The sequence below is a fragment of the Phodopus roborovskii genome, unplaced genomic scaffold (genome assembly GCF_943737965.1).
Source record: "Phodopus roborovskii unplaced genomic scaffold, PHOROB, whole genome shotgun sequence".
Taxonomy (NCBI): domain Eukaryota; kingdom Metazoa; phylum Chordata; class Mammalia; order Rodentia; family Cricetidae; genus Phodopus; species Phodopus roborovskii.
In genome coordinates this window covers 723,635-748,340 of record NW_026125820.1, presented here as the reverse complement: position 1 = coordinate 748,340, position 24,706 = coordinate 723,635, and the positions used below count along the sequence as shown (strand labels likewise).

Genomic DNA, 24,706 nt, shown 5'->3' with positions numbered 1-24,706 from the left:
GAACTGATGGTTTCTTAGCATCTATGACCATTCACCCTTTAGAAATAGAGCAATGAACTGTTAATTAACTCTGATGAAATCACTAAGCCTGTGATTGAGGAGGAGAGACTTTGGAGGCAAGCAACTCCACACCTGGAAGTTTGGGATCTGATTAGTGCTCAACATGCTCTTGGATGTAAGAAGTTAAATGTTGGCTTGGTGAGATGGTTCAGCAGGTGAAACACTTGTCAAAGTGTGGCAGTTTAAGAGTAAAACATCCTGCTCAAGCTCAAGAATTTGAATAGTTGGTCCTCAATTGGTGCTGTTTGGGGATGTGGACTTTCAGAGTTTAAAGCCTCATACTTCTTTCTGTTTGCTCTCTCTGCTTAGTGCTTGCCTTTGAAGATGTGGGCTCTCAGCTTCTTGCTCCTGCTGCCATTCCTGCCACTTGCTGTCCCGATTTCCTACCCACAATAGGCTTTTTGTCTCTCTGGAATCATAAGCCAAAATATGTTCTTTCATAAGTCACTTTTGGTTGTGGTGTTTTGTCATAGCAACAGGAAGCAAGCATCCCTGACAGTGGAGTGATAGAACTGGCTCCTGAAAGCTGTCCTCTCACCTCCACACACACACTGTGGCACACTAACCTGATCACACATACAAATAATACAAATAAATGTCTTCAAAAATCAGCTATGAGTCTTTAATAAAGATGTCTATGATTTAAAATTAAAATGTGATTATAATTAATTTTGACAATCAAGGCTCCAGTGATACAAAGGATGAGGCATTCCTAGGCCCATCCCATGTAGCTGCACAGGAATCCACTCTCAAAAGCTTAGCTTCGAAAAAGACAAGCATGTGTGAAAGAAGTTCGTATTCAGACTAAAGTCTAATGGGGTCAACTTGATGGACACTGTTGAGAACTTTAGAAATAGAATGAAATTGTGAAAATGCAGAAGACAGCAAAACTATCTTCAGGTGAACCATATGGATGGGAGCACTGTTCGAAGCTGAAGTCATAGCTATTAAGTGGTTTGTTTATAGGTGTTCTTACACTGAAAAAGATGGAATGCACATGTACTAGAGGATTAAGCACTGAACAAAACAAGGGAAACAGATCCCAGCTTATTAAATCAACACCAGTTTTAGGCCAACAACTTACAGTTAAGAGTATCCTCAGGAAAATGGGAATTAGTTAACCACAGGACCCAGCAACCCCCCTCTTAGGCATATACCCAAAGGATTCACATCCATGCAACAAAGACATCTGTTTAACTATGTTCATAGCAGCACTATTTGTAATAGCAAGAACCTGGATGCAACCTAGATGCCCCTCAATTGAAGAATGGATAAAGAGATGTGGCACATCTACACAATGGAATACTACTCTGCAGAAAAAAAAAATGGTATCTTGAAATTCGCAGGCAAGTGGATAGCACTTGAAGAAACCATCCTGAATGAGGTAACCCAGTCACAAAAAGAGGAACATAGTATATTCTCACTCATATATGGATTTTAGACCTAGATCAAAGGATCATCAGCCTATAATTCACACCACCAGAGGAACTAAGATACAAGGTGTATTCTAAGAGATTCATATAAAGTCTCTCACAGAAGTGGGAAGGGACAAGTCCCCCAGAGCACAGGGGAAGTGGGGGGGGGCAGTGAATGGAGAGAGAAGTAGGAGAAAGTGAGGGGGAGGAGAGAAAAGCACGTGCAACTAGGAAGATTGAGTCCGGCTAGGAATAGAAGACAGGACACACACACACACACACACACACACACACACACAGAGAGAGAGAGAGAGAGAGAGAGAGAGAGAGAGAGAGAGAGAGAGAGAGAGAGAAGAGAGAATGTAAAAGAGGGTTTGGTTTGAATATTGGTTTGAAGATAAAATTGAACCTAAAGAAAGGTCTAGAGACCTACAAGACTGCCGCCAACTAACAATTTGAGCAACCATGGAAAGGCTACCATAAATGCCCTTTCCGGATAGTGAGATCAACAACTAACTTATCCATGGAGCCCTCAACTAATAGCTGTTGGAAACAGGAGCAAACTCTCATACATAAACACTGAGTCGAACTAGAACCCAGATGCAGATGGAGAGGACAAGACCAGGCAGCAGAAACACATAGAGACAGCTTACCTGAACAAGGAGGAGCTAATGGGCCAGCAGACTGATAGCTGGGAAGCCAGCATGGGAGTGACTCAGGCCCCCCTGAATATGGGTCTCAACTAGAAGGACTGAGCAGTCTAAGGGACCTCAGACAGTGGAGCCAGGATGTATCCCTCGTGCATAAAAGGACCTTGTGGACATAATCCCCCATGGAGGGATAACTGCCTTAACCTAGAGACAGGAGAGAAGCCCTAGTCCCTACTTCACATGACCTGTCAGATCTACATGACCCCAACTGGATGGCATTCCCCTACATATAGAATTGGGGTGGGGGGATGGGAGGGGAGGGTGGTTAGAGTGCATGTGAGAGGGCAGAGAGGGTAAAAAGGAGGGAAGGAGGGAAGGAAGGAGGGAGGGAGAGGGAACTGGGATCGACATGTAAAATAATAAATTAAATAAAAAAAATGCTTTGACTTCAAAATTTAAGTTCAAGGACAAGTTACTGGGGAAAAGGATTTCTATTTTTGTTTCCACAGAAAATGAAAAGATGTGGCTTCCTTCCAGACTAATGTGGTTTGATCAAGCCAGACCGCCTGAAACAGAGTACAAGCTGATCCTACATTCAAAATAGCTGGACAAAGCAGCCTTACAGACTACAGCCAGGATTCCTGCATCTTCTTAGAATCCCTCATGACAGTGCCCCTTACCAGCAGGAAATAGTTTGGAAAGAACGACGCCCAAATTCCCAAATATTGTCTATAAATGTTTGTTTTAATTTTAATGGACTTGGTTATATAAAATAAAAAAAAGAAGAAATGATGAGCAATTATAAACACATTTCACAGAAATTGAGGAACTAGGAAATTCAGGACAACCAAATGAAATTGATTAATGTCTTATATTTTCCGGATTAGCTAAAACATGGAATTCCAAGGTCTTGTGAAAATTCTAGAACAGATTACAAACAAATGGTGTCTTCTCACTATCTTGCACAGCAATTTCCTGTCTAAAACAACAAAACCACAACACCTCCTCCACCTCCTGGTCCACCTCGTCCACCTCCTACTCTACCTCCTCCTTCATCTCTTCCTCCACCTCCTCCACCTCCTCCTATCCTCTCTCACCTCCTCCTCCACCTCCTCCTCCACCTCTTCCTCCACCTCCTTTTCCTCCACCTCCTCCTTTCACCTCCTCCTTCACCTACTCCTCCACCTCCTCCTCCCCTACCTCCTCCTTCACCACCTCATCCTTGTCCATCTCCTCTTCCACTTCCTCCTCCACCTTCTCCTCCTCTACCTCCTCCACCACTACCATCATATTCTGGGGATTCTTAAGGATGTGGATGTATGACAAAACCTTACAGAAGCCATGGAATTTAATTGTAGAGCTCAGTGTTTTTAAAACTGGAAATTTGCCAGGTGTTGGTGGCACACACCTTTAATCACAGCACTAGTGATGCAGAGGCAGGTGGGATCTCTGTGAATTTGAGGCCAGCCTGGTCTACAGAGTGAGTTCTAGGACAGGCTCTAAAGCAATACAGAGAAAACCTGTCTCAAAACACGCGCACGCACACATGCACACAAAACAAAAACAAACAAACAAACCAACCAACCAACCAAACAAACAAACAAAAAACCAACCACCACCACCAAAAAAACAAACAAAACAAAAAATCCCAAACAAAAAAGAAACCTGGAAGCTTTATCATATACACTAGGTAGTCAAGGCCATGAGTTACAGTGTTCTCAAACTGAGATACCAGGGATGTGAAAAAATAGCTCTCCTATAACAGTCGCGTAAATTGTTTTCTGTGGCACACCAGTTCTCTGACATGTTTATTAATAGATGTTATGCAGAGAGTTCCCATAGATAAAGCTATCTGGGAAATGGTGAGCATTTTCAAGCAAATTCAAACATACTTGTCACAGGATTTCTCAGAACTTTTATATACTAGTGTGAACTATGACTCTCTGAACAAAATAAGCCTTTGACTTGATTGTGGAAATGTATTTTTTCAAGCAGATGAACAAGTGCTAGTGTTCTGAGCCTACACTTTGGAGAATAGTCAGTAAGTGTAGTCTGCTTGAAAGTACTGATATTTAGAAATTTATTTAAAAATAGAGTTTTCCTGTTGTTAGACTAGCTGTATTTAAAGAAAAATCAAAACAAACAGCAGCAAACCAGTTTTACTTCTTCTAGCACCCACAATTTTATGTCTTTAGGTAGAAATGTATATCTGATCCTTTCATTAAAAAACCTTATAAACCAATAAAACTAAATGCCAGGTTTGGTAACACACATCTGTAATTCCAGCACTGAGGAGTCTGAGGCAGCAGGCTTTCATGTTCAAGTGCTGGGTTATCTACACAGGCAGACACTACCCTACATAGGGGCCCTACCAAACTAACCAGCCAAACATACAATCAGCTAGTGCTGAGGTCTAAATATACTACCATACCATTAGGCAGCAGCTTGATTATTTTAAAGTCAGCATTATTACATTTTAATTATGCTTTTAAAAGGAAATGTCATCTTGAATAAAAGAATGAAGTTTATATACATGTGAAATAAAAACAAGTATATTTTAGCTTCTTGGAAATTATGGCATTTGCAAGTTTATTGTTGCTTTTGTTTTTGTTTTTGAAATATGGATATCCCCTTCCCTGTGCATGACAATACCTCTTTAACTGTGGTGCATCTCTCATCTGTGCTTTACTCAATTTCAGACTTCCTGTGCTCTGTTCTTACTGGTCTAGAACCAACAAACTTGCCAGCTAGCTTTGCTGATAGCATGTCCTAACATTTGGTGGTTGTTTTTCACAATACCTGTAAACTAGAGTAAATTATTTGGGGTTGATTTTTCAAGCTTCTGCTTTCCTTCTTTCTATTTTCTGACTCAGCTTCATTCTTTTAGTGTCTTAGTGTGTGTTTGTGTGTGTGTGTGTGTGTGTGTGTGTGTGTGTGTGTGTGTAGATCAGTTAGATTCAACTCTGAGCTAGTACTCAGTCACTGTTAACATAGGAACAGTAGATGACATCAGTTACAGGGTCCCCCAGACAATCTCCATTTAAATATGATGTGAAAGCATGACTCTACCTAACGAGAGAGAAGAAAGAAGTGTAGCAGGGTGAGACGTCTGAGACCATTCAGTTGGCACAGTTCTCCTTTCACAAATGACATGGTGAAAACACATACACGAGACACTGCCATCATCAACGCAGCAGCAGATGATGAATAGCATATGTGATTCAATATTGTATTAGGTCTCCTACTAGAGAATTGTGCAGACTCTGCCACTGAAAACAACTGCTTACACCATGCTTCATTTGTGTATATGGTGGCCACTTCCTCACTCAAAACTTTTATAAGACTTTTTCTGATCACCTATTTAAAACCACAACTCTGAGATGGGTGTTGGTGATGCATGCCTTTAATAATTCCAGCACTTGGGAGGCAGAGGCAGGTGGATCTCTGTGTGTTCGAGTACCAGGACAGACTCAAAAACAATACAAACCCTGTCTCAGAAAACCAAAAAAAAAAAAAAAAAAAAAAAAAAAAAAAAAACACAACTCTGGGCCAATAAGACGGCTTAGAAGGTAAATGCACTAAGTCTGATGACCTGAGGATGTTCCCATAGGACTCAATGGAAGAAAAAATAGACTCTTGTAAGAGACACACAGACACACAGACACACACACACAGAGAGAGAGAGAGACAGAGAGAGAGAGAATTAAAAGAAAAACAAAATTACAACTCTACAGCCAGCAGTCCTTCTGTCTTTCATGTCAGCCCATGCCATCCAACATCACAGTTAGTTTATGTAAGTTGCTCATTCCTCCATTAGAATATAAGCAGCCTAAGGTCAGGACATTTCCCCCATTTTTTGGCTCATTGTTGAATCCCTAACATCTAGAAAAGGGCTTGATCAAAGTATTTATTTTAACTCTGTTGTGTAGCAGTTTCCTCAGAGATTAAAACATTGCATTCCTCAGTTAGATAAATAACTCAAAATAGCTTCAGGAAGTCTCTGAAACTGACCAGACTCACTAGGTCCCTCCACACCAGAGGAAGCAATAAAGATAGCCTAGAGTATAGAGTTCCTCTCAGAAGAAGGAAGCTGGAGGGAGGCGGGAGGACACAAATGGACAGTGCTCACACCAGACCAGCTTGCTTGAAAGAAGCAGAAACCAGCCAAGCTGCCTGAAGAGATTAGACCAAAGTCACTTGGAAAGGACACTCTCCAATCTGTTGAGCTGCCTGCAGGCCACATAGTGTGCTCAGGTTTCCCAGCTTTTGTGAGCTTTGAGCCACACTGGGCTGATGAAGCTGACTTTCTCCTCTTGTAAGTAACCCCTCACCCATACTCCTGTAAGTAACCCCAGGTACTCATTGGTTCACTAAGTTGGACTTTGATGTTATCTGCATTTTGGTCTGTCATGGGTTTCTTATTTGGGGTAAGTAGATAATGTGTTAATGTGTTGCATCTCCCTAGGATATGTTTTGTCACACAACAAATATCTCTCTCTCTCTCTCTCTCTCTCTCTCTCTCTCTCTCTCTCTCTCTCTCTCTCTCTCTCACACACACACACACACAAAAAAAAAAAAACAAAAACAAAAACAAAAACAAAAAACAAAAAAAAAAAAAAAAACTTCCCTGAGAGATGATTACTTTCTTTTTCTTTGTTCCATAGATAAGGAAATTGAAGCTTATTTGCACAGAGACAGAAAACACACAGTGGCAGAAGAAGTGAAGAAGTGTGAACCAGTAACCAGTGAGAATGCAGTCTATAGACAAACTGTAACCCCCCCCCCTTTTTTTTTTTAAAGAGAATTTTGTTTTTGTGTGGGTTTTTTGTTTGTTTGTTTTGAGACAGGGTTTCACTGTGTAGTTTTGTAGATCAGGCTGGTTTTGAACTCACAGAAATCTGCTCACCTCTGCCTCCCAAGTGCTGGAATTAAAGGAATGTGCTACCACCTCATGGCTCTGAAAGGATTTTTGAAAAGCCACAAACTGTACAGATTAATTTGTATGGCTCCCCTAGAAATGATAAAATTACAGAAGCAGGTCAGTTCTGTAATTGTCCTCCTGGAGTAGGGAAAGAGGATGTACAGGATGTACATACATAACCTCCGGAAGTTTGCAAAGGCAAGCACTCCACAGATGACCTATGCTGGGTATTTGTTTTACACACTAGCTTGGGTGAAATGTACAGTGTAAATACCATAGCCAGATAAATGTTCCTCTGATCAGTCACATTCGCTCATTTCTTAGTCTGTGAATGTGCGAAGAATTGCTTCAAATTGGAAAGGGGCACTGCAGGCAGCAGTTTTGAGATAAGGGATTACCCTGAAGTATGATGGGCCCACAGTTACTTCACAGATCCTTCTAAGAGGAAGGCAGGATAGCTGTCAGGAAGAACTGCAGGCTTTGAAGAGGAAGGTGTCATGAGCTGAGGTACAAAGGCAGCCTCTCCAAGCTGGGAAAGCAAGGAACAGATCTCCCTCAGCACCCTACAAGGGGCCAGTGAGATGAGAGACTTGGGTTTTCCAAACTTCAGGACTATCTGACTTTAAACCACTACTGAGGCTTGTAATTGATAACAACAGTGATAGGAGATGAATATAACAAACCCAACTTAAAAACAATATATAATACATTTATTGTATATAGAGTGTGCAGGATTTGGCTCAGCCAGTAGTCCTGGGACTGAAAAGAAGACTGTAATAATTGCTCACTTTGTAACTACCCTGGAGTATTATCTGTAAAATAGATCCAATAAAGGCATAGAATAGTAGAGATTAAAGAATATACACAAATTTAGCTTATTCCTAGCAATTTTTTAAAAAAATCTTTTACTTTAAGAGATCATGAAACAAAACAAAACAAACAAACAAACCCATGCAGGTACACATGAAGAAGACATGTGATACTCTCAGAAGATGACTGGTTTGAATTCTTCCCATATACACAAATAGAACTTAGATGCCCCAGTTCCCTGCCAGAAGAGCTCCAAGTTACTGCTTTGACCACTGGTTACAATGGCACTACTTTGAGATGTATCATGTCCTTTAAATAGTCTGTGATCAAATTATCCTGCAAAACAGCTTTTGAGCCTAACTCTGTATTTGTAAATAACAAACATCTGTCCAACCTGCTTTGCCAGCCCTTTATTATCAATGTAGGGAACTGGCTCATTGTATGTTCTTGCATTTGTGTGAATGAATTTAGCATAATTTACACGTCTTCTGTCCACATTCGGTTTTGAGTGTTGTGTGCTTTTTCCAGGATTTTTCTCATGTTTGATTTCTTCTTTCTTTTCAGTTTTGTATGCTATACAAACATCTTCTATTTCATGCTGTCTGAAAAACAGAATTAAGTAGTAAATCATTTATCACAATAAGCATTTCATTGGTTATAATTAAGGGAGATAAGATATAAATATATTTCAAGAGTTAGTGAAGACAATATAGGTTTTGTTAAGGTTTTTTAAAGGGTTATGCTATTAAAGTCTGACATTGGAGTATCTTTTCACTCTAAATCATGTAGGAAAGAAATAATGTAATCTGTGTTAAGTGATTGTTCATCAGGGCACACTAGTATAGTGAACAGACTCTCATTTTCTTGGAGTAAAGATCAGTGACTTGATTGTGCTTATAAATCATGGTTTGCGCTTACATGTGGGTAAGTTACATGTAATTTGAACACATATTTAAACGTTTTATTAGACTGGGGTGACAGCTGAATGGGAAAGAGAAGATAGGAGATTGCCTCACATGTACCTGAGTTCAAATCTCAGCACCCACGTAAAAAGTAGAGTATCAAGTGCCTGCAGCTCTAGGGCTGTGGGAGGATCACTGGGGTTTGCTGGTAGCTAGCCTAGCTCCAGGTTCAGTGAGAGACTTTTCTCTAGGAAATAAGGCAGAGAATGGTAGAACAGGCACCCCAACATACTCCTTTGCTTCCAGTCCCACACTGGCATATTTAATCCACAGGTATATATAACACACACACAAGATAGAGAGATAGATAGGTGATAAATGATAGAGTGATAGATGATAGATTGATAAATATATGATTGATAGATGGTTGAGAGATAAATGATAGATGATTGATAGACATAAGATAGGTAGGTGAATCTAAAAAGTTTCTATGATAAGAGCTTCCTTTCACGGTCTATGCCTAGATAGTTCAAGCATCTGAACAAAGATATTGACTTAATTTTAAAAGTTCACTTGGAAAACATATTACTAAATGTTCACTGTCTATAATTTTGAGAAAATACCACTGTGCAGGTGAAACAATCATTTCAATCCCAGTGTGTTTTGCTTCTAATACTGTTATAAAAATAAAAATCACTAGATGAGGCAGCACATACCTGTTATTCCAGCACACAGAGACAGGTGGATCTCTGTGAGGTCAAGGCTAGTCTGGTCTCACAACAAGATCAGGACAGTTAGAGCTACTATCTCAAATAAATTATTACAAGAAAAACTTTAAAGATATTGTTAAAATATTTCATAGACCATAAGAGGAAAACTCTTTTAATCTGAAGGACCATTAGAGTCTGAATGAAAAATAAGAGGGAGACAAGCTTAAATATTGGCAGCTGCCAGGAGGTAGAAGATGCATAAGAGGAGAAGGAAGTCAAATTTTCTGAGCTAGAGATAAGTCTGCAAGCAGCTGTATTCAGGAACCGTGGGAGCAAGAGAATATCCTAAGAGAAAGAGAATGTCTAGAGTGTAGGACTTTGGCTGGATTCAACCTAGCTGGATTCAACTTCTATCTGAGGATATTATGGCACCCTGTGCTCTGTCCCCAAGGAGTACCTTCACTCTCTTTGTGACTCTGTCCTCTGCCACTCAAAGACCACTTGAAAAATCCAATGAACACTCCATAGATACCTGAAGATCAGCAGCTTGAATCTCTTAAATTGTTTCCATGCTGAGAAGTTGTGCCTATGCCTAATTGAACTCGGGTCATTTCTGACACTCCATTTGTACATTAACACATAGTGTTGTCCCAAGACTGAATATGGAGAAACACTGAGTTGGTGTACAACCTAGCAAATTAGGGTAACAACAAACAGAGATCCAAATACTTACTCAAGAATGACCACATTTCCCTATCAAGAAACACTAAATTCCAGATACCTAGATCCCATTGCAAACTCACAAACAGCATGAATAACCAAGATGAATGTCTTTTCCAGAAATTAGAACCCCCATCAAAATCCCCAAGAAAATCAAGTTAGCTGATGCACAAGGAAATAATTTCAAAATAGCAATTATAAATATGTTCAAGGAACTCAAAGAAGACATGAATAAATGCCTGAATGAAGACCTGGGAAACACAAACAGCTGGAGCAACCATGAAAACAATTCAAAATACAAAAGAGAATTGAGGGTTGGAGAGATGGCTCAGAGGTTAAGGGCACTGGCTGCTCTTCCAGAGGTCATGAGTTCAATTCCCAGTAATCACATGGTGGCTCACAACCATCTGTAATGAGATCTGGTGCCCTCTTCTAGCATTCAGGGACACATGCAGGTAGAACACTGCATATATAGTAAATAAATAAAGCTTAAAAAACTGTTTTAAAAAAAAAAGAGAATTGAATAAGGAGGTAGAATCTCTGAAGAAGAACAAACTGAAATAAAACAAAATGAAAAACTCAGGAAATCAAACAAAAAACTCAAAGGAAAGCCCATGGATCACGTGGGAGAGAGAATACTGCCTTAACCTAGAGACAGGAGAGAAGCCCTAGTCCCTACTTCACATGACCTGTCAGATCTACATGACCCCAACTGGATGGCATTCCCCTACATATGGAATTGGGGTGGGGGGGATGGAAGGAGAGGGTGGTTAGGATGCATGTGAGAGGGCAGAGAGGGTAAAAGGGAGGGAAGGAGGAAGGGAGAGGGAACTGGGATGGACATGTATCTAGTTCTGTTAGGAACTAGCAGCCAGCTGACCCCTGCTTATTCCCTAACCTGCCACGCCCAACCCCCACCTTTTTAATAACAATAAGAGGTGGGAATGTTAGGAACTAGCAGCCAGCTGACCCCCCCCGCCCCCCCAGCCCTGATGATGGGCGCTCATGGCCCTGTCATCGCTACTTCAGCTTTACCTGGGGGCCAGAGGACTCAGTTACTCATGCGCAAGCCTCTTTTAAAGCAAGCGCGCCAAGTGCTTCTCTCTCTCTCTCTCTCTCTCTCCCTCTCTCTCTCCCTCTCTCTCTCTCTCTATCTCTCTCTCTGCCTCTCTCTGCCTCTCTCTGTCTCTCTCTAGTTTCTCTTTCTGTTTCCTCTCTCTGCTCTCTCCTCTCTCTCTCTCTCTCTGGTCATCTCTGTTCTCTCTCTCTCTGCTCTCTCTCTGCCTCTCTCTGCTCTCTCTCTGCCTCTCTCTGCTCTCTCTCTGGTCCCTCTCTGTTCCCTCTCTCTCTCTCTCTCTCCTGCTTTCGGTTGGCCACCAGCTACCCCCTCTTTCTCTCCCCTCTCTCAGTAAATTCCACGTGTGCGCTGAGTCTCGTGTTTGTGTTTCATAGGCATTAGCTGCAGCAAAAGAACAAGTTCTATATTTTTCTTAATTAAAAAGAAAAAAGAAAAAGAAGAAGCACTGCTAACAATTTATTGGTGTGTATGAGAGCTGGTAATGGCAATGACGACATCTCTAAGCCGGCAGCATGCTGCTGCATGGTAGCGCAGACCAAGGCAGTGAACGCAGCTCTCATTGCTGGCGGTAAAGGTACCCACTGCCATCTTGGATAAGCTGCGGCAGAAACAGCTATGACTTTCATTTTAGCAATGTTGTTGTTTAACAGATAAAGACTCGTGGCCAGACAAAGATAAAGATTTACAGTAAAGACAGATTCACATTAAGAAAACCTCCAAAGGTTTAAAATATATATAGGCTTGGGAGAGAAAAAAAGATAAAATGGTTTAAAAAAAATAATAAAAAGACAGAGAACAGCTGGGTGTGGTGGCACTCGCCTTTAATCCCAGCACTCGGGAGACAGAGCTATAGTATAGTAACAAAGACAACATATTACTGTTATAAAAACAGACATGATCAATGGAATAGAATTGAGGACCCTAATAAAAGTCCACACAACAAATCCAATATATGGCCACTTGATTTTTGACAAACTGTTACACACTGAAGAAAAGATAGCATCAAAAGAAAAAAAGTGCTGGTAAAAATTGGATAGTAGCATATAGAAGAAAACTAGATCCTTATCTCTCTGCACAAATCTCAACTCCAAATGAATAAAGAACATTAACATAAGGCCTAACACCCTGAATCTGAAAGTGAGCAATAGGTTTGAACTTACTGGCACAGAAAAGGACTTTTTGAACAGGAGAGGGATAGAAAACAAGACATGAAACAAGTAAGCTTCTATACAGTAAAGGACACCATCATTCAAATAAAGAAGCAGCTTACAGAATCTGACAAAGGATTAGTATCTAGAAGATAAAAACAAACAAAAAAACAAAACAAAAAACCCCAAAGAACCCAAAAGAACTAAACATAAAGAAAATAAACAACCCTGGTTGGGGGGGGGCACGGGACGGGACGCAGGGCATGGAAGTAAGCAGTTCTTCAAAGAGGAAATACAAATAACTGAGAAACATTTCAAAAAATAGTTCAACATCCTTAGATAATTAAAACATCTTTGATATATCATCTTACCCTAGTCTGAATAAAAATAAAATGACAGAAGAGTTAAGATTTAAAGGACTCTATTGTAGATGTGGAGAGAAGGGAGCACTTAACTGCTGGTGGGAACAGGAACTGGTGAAGAGCTTCCTCAAAAGCCGAGAAACAGTCCTACCACATAATGCAGCTCTACCACTCTTGGGCATGTGTCATACTAAGTACTTGCTAGTATCATACAGAACGACCTGCTTACCCATGTTCAGTGCTGTTCTATTCATAATAGCCAGGAAATGGAAGTAGCTTAGATGTCCAACAACTGATAAATGGATAATTAAAATTGTAGTAAATTTACATAGTGGAATATTATTCAACTGTTAAGAAAGCTGAAACATGCAGGTAAGTATATAATAAGAAATTATCACTCTGAGTTGGGTAATTTAAATACAGAAAGAAAAGCAGGGCATATTTTCTCATATACAGATGCTAGCTTTGAATCTTTAGATATGTATAATTTATTTGGAATACCCTTAGAAGTTAAGAAACCAGTAAGGGGTCCATGGGGTAGAGAGAAATGTTTCTTTGGGTGGAAAGGAAAGACAGAATACAATGAAATAAGGGGGGAAAGAATAGTAAATCAGGAAGGATTAAATGACGTGGGGATGAAAGGGTAGAGTAGAGGTGGGTACATGAGGAGAGATAACTAAAGCTAAAGGCTTTTTGGGAAAGCCACATGGGTACCTACCTACTTTTATTAGTTTGCTTTTCTATTGATAAGACATTTTGATTAAAAACATTTTGGAGAGGAAAGAGTTTATTTCAGTTTACACATCACTGGAAGAAGCTAAGGCTTCCATCACTGGAAGAAGCTAAGGCAGGAGCTCGAGCAGGAATCTGGAGGCAGGAACTGAAGCAGAGACTTTGGAGGAACTGTTTACTGGCTTGCTTGTAATAGTGTGCTCAATCTAATTTCTTATACAACCAGGATCACCTGCCCAAAGATGGCACCACTGACAGTGAGCTGGGCCCTCCTATATCAATCATTAATCAAGAAAATACCCAATAGACATACCCACTTTGATGGAGGCCAATTTGATGGAGGCAATTCCTTAGTTAAATTACTCTCTCCCTTAGTGAATTTACTGGTGTCAAGTTGTCAAAATTAACCAGCACACTAAAAAAAACATCCATGGTAGAGCAATACCCCAACTAAATGCCACCCACATAATAGCAAAGAAAACTCCAGTGCCTGTAATGGATTACCTCTTTTTTATTTATTTTTTTAGCCAGTGAGATTGTATTGACCCCCAAATATTTTAGTTCATTGACATGACTATTTTTATCCTCCAGAACTTTATGGTAAGGCCCTATTTTTAAGACACCACATAATTGAGTCACAAAACAGAGGAATTAATTTAGTATTGACTTGGAAGCTTTATCCCTACTGGCTAGTTTTCATAGTGCTGGAAGGTGCTATGTATGCTACAAGAGGAGAAAAGTAACCATCAATATTACACCATTGCTAATCTACGAGCTACAATAATGACTGTCTTGTTAAGATATGCCCACAGGCTCAATGGCATAAATATTATATGAGTGTGAATGCAAATGGCTCCAATAGTCTCATAAGTTTAGTCAACAGTCTGTTAGAACTGTTTGGAAAGGATTAAAGGTGTAGTGTTCTTGGAGAAGTTATGTTATTGGGGACAGTCTTAGAGATTTGAAAAGACGTGTTCCATTCTCAGTATGCTCCTGTTCTGCCTTTTGGGACAAGATATGCATTCACAGCTGTTCCTGCTGCAATGCTTTTGCTCTGCCATCAATGATTATACCCCACTGAAACTGTAAGCCCAATTAAATGCTTTCTTGTATAAATTGCCTTTGTGTTTTGTCATAGCAACATAAAAATAACTAATATAAGTAGTAATTGACCACTTTCTGATTGGATTTAATGCCCACTCCAACCTGTACCAATAGAACCTGTATCTGGCACAATTAATGGAGCCAAGAACATGTGACCTGGGAGAACCTATTATTCTGCTAAATGGAAATAGTTTAAAATTATTCCTAATTAACAGCAATACCCATAGATTTGTGCACTTCTCATCAGAGAAGCTATTTCCTGCGATAGCTGACAATTAAAACAGAGACCCATAATTGTCAACATACAGAGAATAAGAGACTGCCAAATACTTAACACTAAATGGACATCTATACCAGACTCTTCCACTCAAGGCTCAGGGATTTTCACAGGAATGAGGAAAGATTATTATCAGCCAGAAGTGTTAAATGACTACAAGCAGTGTTTCCTGTCCATAACAGAAGAGTTGTACTTACAAACTCACAGTGATTGTAACTGCATGCACAAGACCTGTGCAAACTCAATCCAGGCAAATACCAGCATGGAAGAGGGTAGATGGGCACAAAATCCCACTTCTTGCTAAGGAGCTTTGGTATATTATAGCTGCCAGGATTGAAGAGTCATGTTTTTTGTTTGTTTTTTAATGGTGTGACCAGGCTTCAGGGCAGGCCCCACCCTCCAGAGTATTTGGGTAATATGAATGGGATTCAGTGGGTTAAAAAAAGAAACAGAGTGAGAGAATATGAAGTTGGGTAGGTAGGAAGGTGAGGGTGGGTTTGGCAGTAATTGAGGAGAGTGGATGATCAAAATACATTGTATGGAATTCTCAAAAGAATAAAAACATTATTGCTGTGGGATAATCTTTTTGTACACTGTGAAGATGCGTCTTTACCAAGGCACCTTCTGATGGGTTTAGTAAGAGCTGAATAGGTGAGACTTCCAGGGAGAAAGAGGACCTTGGGATGAATCTAGGTGTGGCAGGAGGTACCAGTGACACATGGAGGGAGTTGGATGCACAGTACTGAAGAGAGCTATGTGGCAGAAGGTAGATGAGTAGAAATAGGTTAATTTAAGTTATAATAGCTAGTTGGGAACAAGCCTAAGCTAAAGGTCAAGCTTTCATAGTTAATAAGAAGTCTCCATGTCATTATTTGGAGGCTGAAATTCCCAAAAGGAAGTCCCAGGAGAAAGACCAACCATGCATTATTAAAACAACAATGACTCCAGCTTTATAGTGGAAAAAATGGGTAGCTATGCTTTGTCTAGTACACAGCTCTTAAAATATAACCCCTACTTCAATTCAAACTAAAGTGAGCATCATTTCTATTGTGTCAGTTTTCAATTAAAACCTGCAAATGGCTTTCCATTGCAGTGGCCAGATTATAGCTAGTGAGGCAGCTAATCTTTTTTTATCTAATCCTAAAGTCTTTGTCCCTGTTTTCTGTTCTCTCTTCTCCTCAGGGCAACCTGCTCCTGTTCTTCCTTATCCAGCACCACTTTCTTAGCTCCTCCTGAGCAGCTAAAAAGTCATATTCCATGATTATGCAAGCTTGTCCGACCTTTCCATAGTACTTACTATAACTCAGATTGCATGCATCTAGTTCTTTGTTTTTAGTAAGAACCAGAAATACCCTTATGAATCAGTAAGTTCCATGCAATGGGGACTATTTCATTGATCACTGCTTGCCTGACACCCAGGCGAGTGTCCTGTCTAGTTAAGGTTTGTGTTGCCCTATTTACATATTTCAGGGGAATGTATTAGAATTGTTTTCCATTCTTTGTTTTAGCTGTACACCTTAACTTTCATTCCACTCCACATAACAATATTCAGATTCTTTGTGATTTTAGCTCCTTGCTTCATAACAAAAATGCCTCTCCACGAAAGATACTGATCACTGGAGAAGTATAAATGACTTCCAAGACATTTCTAGTACATTCCCAGAGATGCATATTTATTTAAAAATTGTGACTTTCCAGTTAGTTAATTTATCACTGTGAACTTCTTGGCATCAGTTTTCTCCATCTGTTCCTCATAGTTGTAACCCACCAACACAGTTGCGCAAGAATTAGATCCTTGAAGGAAAAAGACTATGGGTGTTGACTTACATGTGTATGCATTTACTGAGTTATGTATTTCATGGTGTGAATAGCTACAGATAACAAATAAATGTGAAATACATGATTCAATAGTAACATCTTTGTAAAAGGAAAATACAAATAAAACACTAATATCCTGGGTTCTATACTAGGAATGCAAACAATAGCAAAAGAACAAAAATCTTAATAGACTCTGAAGCAGTTAGGCTTGGATCAGAATTCCAACTCTGCATTTACTATCTAAAGTTTCATCCCTTTATTTATATGAAAGAACAATAGCTGTTGTAAAGTGTGTGAAAAGAAGAACAATGCTAAATCACTCAGAGGGATTGCATGAGGCACTGAGAGGACAGCACAGATGAAATTCATGTTTTCACAGGGCTTATCTTCTAGTGAAGGCAGATGAGAAATATAACAGAGAGAGGCATACACAGTCTGTTAGATGGCAGATGGCGTCACATGTTGAGAACAATACCCAGGAAGGAAACGGCATGCATGTTTGTGGGAGGACAGACTGCATATTTAGGTAGGGTGGGGGCTGTATTGTGAAAGTGGTAATTGAAAAAAGGGAGGGATGGGCACAACTAAGTGGATATTTGAGGAAAGAACATTCCAGCAGAGCCAATCTTAATTGTCAGAACTCTATCAGAAATGTATCCATCCTCAGGATATAGAGTATGGTCTCTGAAGTAACAGCACTGTTATCGGTGGAGACCTTGTCAAACATATGAATCTGTAGGTTTCATTTACCCTAGTAATCTAAGAGGCTTGTTCCTGGGGACTTGTTTCAACTAGTTCTCTAGCTGACCCTCAGTAAGAGCCACTGTTCTAACAACAAAAATACCCCTTTGGAAGTGGGTACCTTTCACACAACATAATTCCTATTGGCTATTCTACCTCCAAAGTACAGATCACCACCTGAAGGCCTTGTTATATAGATCAGATTGTTGGGGTTCCAGTTTCCCATTTGGTGTGTTTGGTGTGAAGAGACCCTGAGAGTTTTCATTTCTACACATTCTTAGCTGATGCTGATGCTTGTCTGGGTATCATCTGAGGATCAGGAGAGATGACCTTCAAGTCAGCTGCATGCTGGAAAAAAGCCCTGCTGGAGGGAGGTGAGGCAAAGAGGAGGCAGTAGCTTTGAAGGTGGCACACAGTGCCACCGTTTTTAAGAGCCACGTTGAGAAAGCTGAAGAGAGACTAGAGAAGCAAAGTGATGCCCATTACCATGAGAAACTGGTACCTGACACTGGGTTAGGATGAGAGAGGAAGTGATGAACAGCAGTAGAGTCTGGATAATTTCAAAACCAAAGTCCACAGAATTTGCTGATGCGTTAAATGTGGGGTATAAGGAGTAATTATTTCAAGATGGCCTCAAGAATCTTAGACCAGGTGATGTGCGTAAAGTCCCTGGTACACAGTAAGTGCTCAGTAAACAGAACATTAAAAACAAACAAGCAAGCAACAACAAAAACAAACATTAAAAAAATACTGTAGTCACTCAACTCCCGGAAAGCAACGTGGGGAACCTATTGAATGAAGTGTGTGGCCTAGATCCTAGGTGCTGAGACACTACTTGGGTCTTGCTTAACATTTTGCAAGAAGGAAAATTGTTTTCAGAAGGGGGAACGGAAAGCTGAACCCTGGCACTTACTGCGGCTTCTCTTCTCCTTCCATGGCCCCCTCTGGCCTGGCACGTGGCAGCCAGGAACTTCAGGAGAGAACACTGCCTAACCCTTGCCTAGAGAGGCTCCAGAGTGTGGCCACTGTGACTCTAGTGTTGCTAAGCGACTGCAGCCTCAGTAAACTGTGCGCAGGCACAGTAAGGGCTCTCTGTTGAGTAGAGCGTGGGCTCTACTTGGGGCGTGGGCTGGCCCCCAAGTCTCTTATTCTTATTCCCTTTCTGAGGTTGAACAGTGAGTTTGAATTTAGCCAATCCTAGAGCCGTGTAGAACCAGCCTAGCGGGGACCAGGCTGGTCTTGAGTGAGCTAGGATGGCTTCCAGGCCATCCCTGCTGCCTGGGAAACCTGCTTCCCATGAGCAATTCTGCGCTATGCAAGTCCATGGGGAAGCTAGGCCAGCACTTTACCATGGTTTCTGACAGAATCTCTGTCGCCAGACCTGTGGCGAGCTTTAAAATAGAACAAAGGACCGCTCCTCTGCAAATGAGGTTCCCTGTGGTGCATGCTTATGCTCTGTCAGAGAGGGGTTTCAGGGTGGGTGCAGGGGACTGCAGGTTTTGAGAGTCTTGATCTTGTGCTTCCCCCAAAGAGCAAGACTGGCCCTGAAATTTACTTCATTTTACCATTGCTTCCCACATTGAGCAAGAAGAAACTCACTGATTTGGGAGCTGGCTGGCCAGAGGGCTCCCAGGATCTGCCAGTCTCCGCCTCCCCCCTCCCCCCTCCCCCCCACACACATTGTCTTACAGGAATGTGCGCCCATGGGTGCTAAGGATTTGAACTTGGGTTCTTTGTTTACACTGAAGCACTCTTGCACACTGAGCCATCTTCCTAAGGCCCACTGTATGAAAAGATTTCTTAATTAAATAAACTATACCTACCACAAGGTAGTCACAATCTTAGGGGTTTAAATTATTCAGATAGGAAAACTTTGACAACAACGCTGAAATGATATATTATATTATATTAATTAATTGACATATATCAGTTTTGATGACAATAAAATACTCCAGTTCTCCTTGGTGTTCTCTCTAGGGTATTGCACACTATGGATTTGATAACAATTACTGACTTTGTATACAGAAAGTACTGAACTGCTCTTAGTGGTTGTTCCTCATAACTATTTGACCTAGTTCTATATGCTGTAGATTCTCAATTATAAAAACAGAGGTAACCAGATTGTCATTCTTACAATCTTTTCTAGATGCAAAATACTGTGATTTTGTTGGAAATTTATATCTTTGAAAATCCATGGCCATTAGCCTAAATGTATCATTTGGTATAGATAATTTTCAACAAAGAATAATCCAAAGTCATCTATTTACAAGTATTGTTGAGTTAAAAATACAGGATCAACAGCATATATGCGGGGTTAAAGGAGGTAGAATTGCTCACCCACAATGTTAGACATACAGAAAATTGTCAATAGTTTTTGAACCATGACAAAGGGCTAAAATTATTGAGTGATGCAATGTCAAATCCTTATATTAAACTGCAGCTGAGGGAGACACATTTCCTTTTCTCCAGCAATATGATGTGTTGTAGTACAGGGCAGGGTGTCAAACACATGACTCAAATGATAGCGCGAATTCTGTTTTCAAAAACTACATTATTTCTCTCTCTCTCCCTCACACACACACACACACACACACACACACACACACACACACACAAACACACACACACACACACACACAGTATAGAACTTGGCAAAGCAAATGGTGACGCTCATTAAAAAGCTAGCTGTCAATAGTCTTCCTATATTTATGATTAGTGAGATGGAAAATTTTAAAAAGTGTGTGCATTACCCCATGTTTATTTTATTAACTATTAACTTGCACTATAAGAATACAAGTTATACTGTGGGATAATCCTTCAGTATGCTGTGAAAATGCATCCCTCTCATTAATAAAGAAGCTGCTTTGCCCTGTAGCAAGGCACAATAAGGCTAGGCAAATAAGCCAAGCTAAAGATAGAGAGGAGAAGGGCAAAGTCAGAGAGAGACCAGCCAGCTGCTGGAGAAGCCAGATGCTAGAGAACAGGTAAATCCCTAAAGCCACGTGGCAAAATATAGATGAAATGTAGAAATGGGTTAATTGAAGTTGTAAGAGCTAGTTAGTAGTGAGTGTGAACTACAGGCCAAAGAATTTGTGATTATTTCAAAGTAGCTATGGGATTGGGAAGGACAGAGAAACCTACACTTACAAAAACAGATTAATTTTAAGGCAATGAGAATAAGAAATGAGAGGGTAGCTTATCTTTGAGAACAGATAGGCTCAAATGAGTATCAGGAAAAGTTTTTCCTCTGGATCAAGTTCAAAACTAAATAATTTCTGTGATGCTAAGACTGGCATTATTATGAAACAAGCAAATATATGATGTTACATTTCTTAAAAGTCAACTTCTTCTACAAAATAGATCATTTCTGGCACAATGTCCTCCATGTAAGCATACAAATGTTTGCATGATAGGTATGTAGCTATATAAACAAAGCCTAAAATATTTTATGAACTCTCAAGAAATGACAACTACAATACATGAGTTATTGTGAAAGTAATTGCTAGAAGCTTCTAGTTTGGAAATTCATTGGAGTGAGGAAATGTAGCACCTGTGCTACGATCTGTTCCACAAATTGGGCGAAGGCCTAGAGATTGAAATAAAGAGACAAGACAGTGGGTCACTTGTTCAATGGCAATGTTGGAATGCCGAATGCTGTATTGAGGGCGAAGGAATGGGCTTAATACTGACTTACAGCACAGTGGAAAATAACAGTATTTTTAGGCTTAGCTCCTCCCCATGAGGTGTGTGTTATCAAAACAGGAAGAGTACTAACAACAGCTTTGGGGCAAGGAATTCTGGCCAACAGCTTCAGGTTTGCTCAAGGTGCCACGGGGGTCCATGCAGGGACCCTATAGGCCCCCCCTTTCTTTTAATATAAACTAACACCTGTCTTAGGTGGCAGAGGATGTCAGCATAATTCCTTACCCATCATTGGAGAGGTCACCCAGGCCTGTAACCCCCCTGTCTTAGGTTGGATATTTGCCCCCTTCTGCCTTACCCATCTCTGGTGAATAATTTGACAGCCACATGTGGGCAGAGGCATTTTCTCTTGAGCCAAAGACAGTAGAATCTTGGTGAAGGCCCATTGAACCTTCTTTTTGGCTGCTACAATCACAGTCCCTCCCCACATAGCGAATCAGATGCTCAGGCACCCAAACAGAGTTATCTCCATCTTATGGAAAGACACAAACTGACCCTCCGGCCCATACTAGAACTGGGTTGGGGCCACACCATTGTCCAGTGGTGACATTCTTCCATGTAACTGAGCCATAGTCAGATGACCGAGGGCGCCAATGCCTGTCAGCTACAGATCGAGCAGCACCATCAATAGTTAAAAGATTTAAAATATAAAGGACAAGAAAAAGGTGATTATGAGGAGACCCTGTAAATTCCCCATTTTGTTTTATGAAGATAGGCTTTAATTGTGCAAAGTGAATGCTCTACCATGGTCTGACCCTGAGGATTGTAAGGGATACCCATCTTATGTAAGATAAATTTTTTTTTTTTTTTGCAAAAAGAGTTGAAACCCTGACAGTATAAGCAGGGCCATTATCAGTTTTTGTCTGGGCATTCTCATATAACCAAAGGCTCGTAAACAATGGCTCTTAACATCCTTAAGCCTTTCTCCAGTATGGGCAGAGGCAAATATGAGATGAGAATGCGTATCCACAGATACATTAACAAATTGTAGTCGACCAAAGGAAGGAACATGGGTAACATCCTTCTGACAGATATCATTAGGTGTGACACCACGGGGGTTAACTCCAAGGTGTGGAACAGGTAAGAACTCTATACATAGGGAACGATTCTTAACTATATTAATATCTTGGTCTCTAGTAATTTAAAATGGAATTTAAGTGACCCTGCATTAAGGTGGAAGGTTGTATGAGCTTTGCAGGCTGCTTCATAACCGGACTCTCTCATCATCATGATGGCACTATCTGTTTTAGAATTAAAATCGGCAATGGCATTTCCTTGACGTAAAAAGGCCGGGAAAATCAGAATGAGCTCAGATATGTCCTACAAAAATTGGATGAGAGTGTAAGAAGTACGGTTTTTCCGCCTGCCGCCTGGTCTTGTCCTGCCACCACGCCGGCCCCAAATAACACACAGAGACTCTGTATTTGATATTATACTGTTGGCCAGTTACTACTTTCTTATCGGCTAGCTCTGTCTTAAGTATTAACCCATTTGTGTTAATCTATGTATTTCCACATGGTCTTCTTACCCGGAGCCGGCTGCCGCGTACTGCTCTCTCCAGACTCTCCATCTTGGCTCCTGCTCCTATTTCCTATTTCCTCCTTGTCTCCTAGTCCTGCCTATCTTGCTTTCCTATTGGCCAACAGTGCTTTATTATTAACCAGTATGAGAAACATATATACATAATGGCATCTCCCATCATGAGAGCACCTCCATAGTAGGCTTTGTATGGCTAGTAAGTGTTCCTGTACACGAGAGACCAGATCTATATAAACAGCAGTTTCTAAGGGGGCCAATATACGATACACATATTTAGTGTCAGTGTATAAGTTAAACGGCTCATCAGAAAAATGTTGAAGGGCTAATTTGTACTGCAGTAAGTTCAGCAACTTGTGCATATTTCACTTTAAGTGTAGAGCATTTAATAATGGGAAAGGAAACAACTAGTACACAACCATTTGAGGAGCAGTCTGTAAATACATTGTGGGCCCCCTTCAAAGGATTTTGGGAAATAATCTTGGAGAAACACACAGGGTGATTAAAAAAAAAGAGCTAATTTATTGGAAGGAAAATTACTATCAAAGTGACAGGGTGTGAAACACAAGAAATGTGCCCAATCCTCATCAAACTGTTGAAAACATTGCATCTGTTGTTGAGTATAGGGAGTAACAATTACATCTGGGATCTTGCCAAAACTTGAAGACTTATTTTGTATTTTGTATGCCTTTTGAATAATAGAAAGCATTGCCTGGGGATAAGATCTAACTGTCTTTCCTGGGGATACATTTTTATGCACCCATAATATGGGACCAGTTTGCCAAAACACCGCGGTAGGGGAATACGCTGAAGCAAAAACTAATAACAGCAAGTTTTGAGAATAGTCAATATAATTTAAATGTACAGATTGGAAGCATTTTTGCACAAGTTGTATGTATTCTCAAGCAGCAGGTGTTAAGGTGCGTAGAGAAGTGGGATCAGAATTTCCTTGTAAAATATAAAATAAGGGTCTAAGCTGCCCAGTGGTTAGGGCCAAACTAGATCAAACCCAATTTATATCTCCCAGTAATTTTTGAAAATCATTAAGAGTGGTCAGTCTATCCAGCCTTAAATTAATTGTTTGAGGATGGATACCAGAATATAACAATTGATGACCCAGGTATTGATAGGGAAATTCTTGTTGCACCTTTTCCGGGGCTATTCTTAAGCCAGCTAGTTGAAGATTATGTTGCAACTCCCCAAAAGCCTCATTCACTTCCTTAGTATATGGGCCGGCTAAAAGAATATCATCCATATAATGTATAATATACAGAGATTGAAATTTCTCCCTAGTAGGGGCAATGGCCAAAGATACATAAATTTGACAAATAGTGGGACTATTGGACATTCCTTGAGGCAACACCACCCATTGATATCTCTTATAGGGCTCTTTAAAATTGGTAGAATTGGTAGAAAAAATGCAAATTGCCCACTATTCTGAGGATGCAAGGTAATAAAAAAACAATCTTTTAGGTTTATAACTAATAAATGATAGCCTTGAGGAATAACTACAGGGGCAGGTAAGCTAGTTGTGTGGCTCCCATAATTTGCATATAATTATTAACAGCTAGGAGATCTTGTAGTAGTCTCCATTTTCCAGATTTTTTTCTTTATAACAAAAATTGGCATACTCCATGAGAAAGTGGAAGGAACAATGTGTCCTGCCTCCAATTGTCCCTTTAGAAGTTGACGTGCAGCCTGTAATTTCTCAATAGATAAGGGCCATTGCTCCACCCATACTGGGTTATCAGTTTTCCAGATAATAGGAACGGGAACAGGCTGCACAGCAATAGCCCCTAGGGAAAATTTCCCAACCCAGAGCTATCTCTGGTTCTTTTGATAATTAAATTTTTGGATGCAACAGACTGAGGGTCACAGTGGAGGAATTTACCCAGTCCTCTTCCTTGTACATAATCTTGGTCAGGCAGCATGTTTTTTTTTTAACAGACTCAGTAATAAGGACCATTCCCATGTCCTGAAGCGCATATCTTCTGTAAGGAGTACGGTTTTTCCTCCCACT

General features: G+C 40.4%; 1 protein-coding gene across 1 annotated transcript in view; it reads right to left on the bottom strand.

Moving 5' to 3' along the window:
- CUNH2orf73 (chromosome unknown C2orf73 homolog) overlaps positions 1–18,384 on the bottom strand; it is a 52,292-nt gene extending 33,908 nt beyond the window's left edge. Inside the window, 2 exon segments of the mRNA XM_051178759.1 lie at positions 8,251–8,458; positions 18,362–18,384. Of these exon segments, the coding sequence (XP_051034716.1) occupies positions 8,251–8,458; positions 18,362–18,384 (231 nt within the window).
- Positions 18,385–24,706: the final 6,322 nt, after the last annotated feature.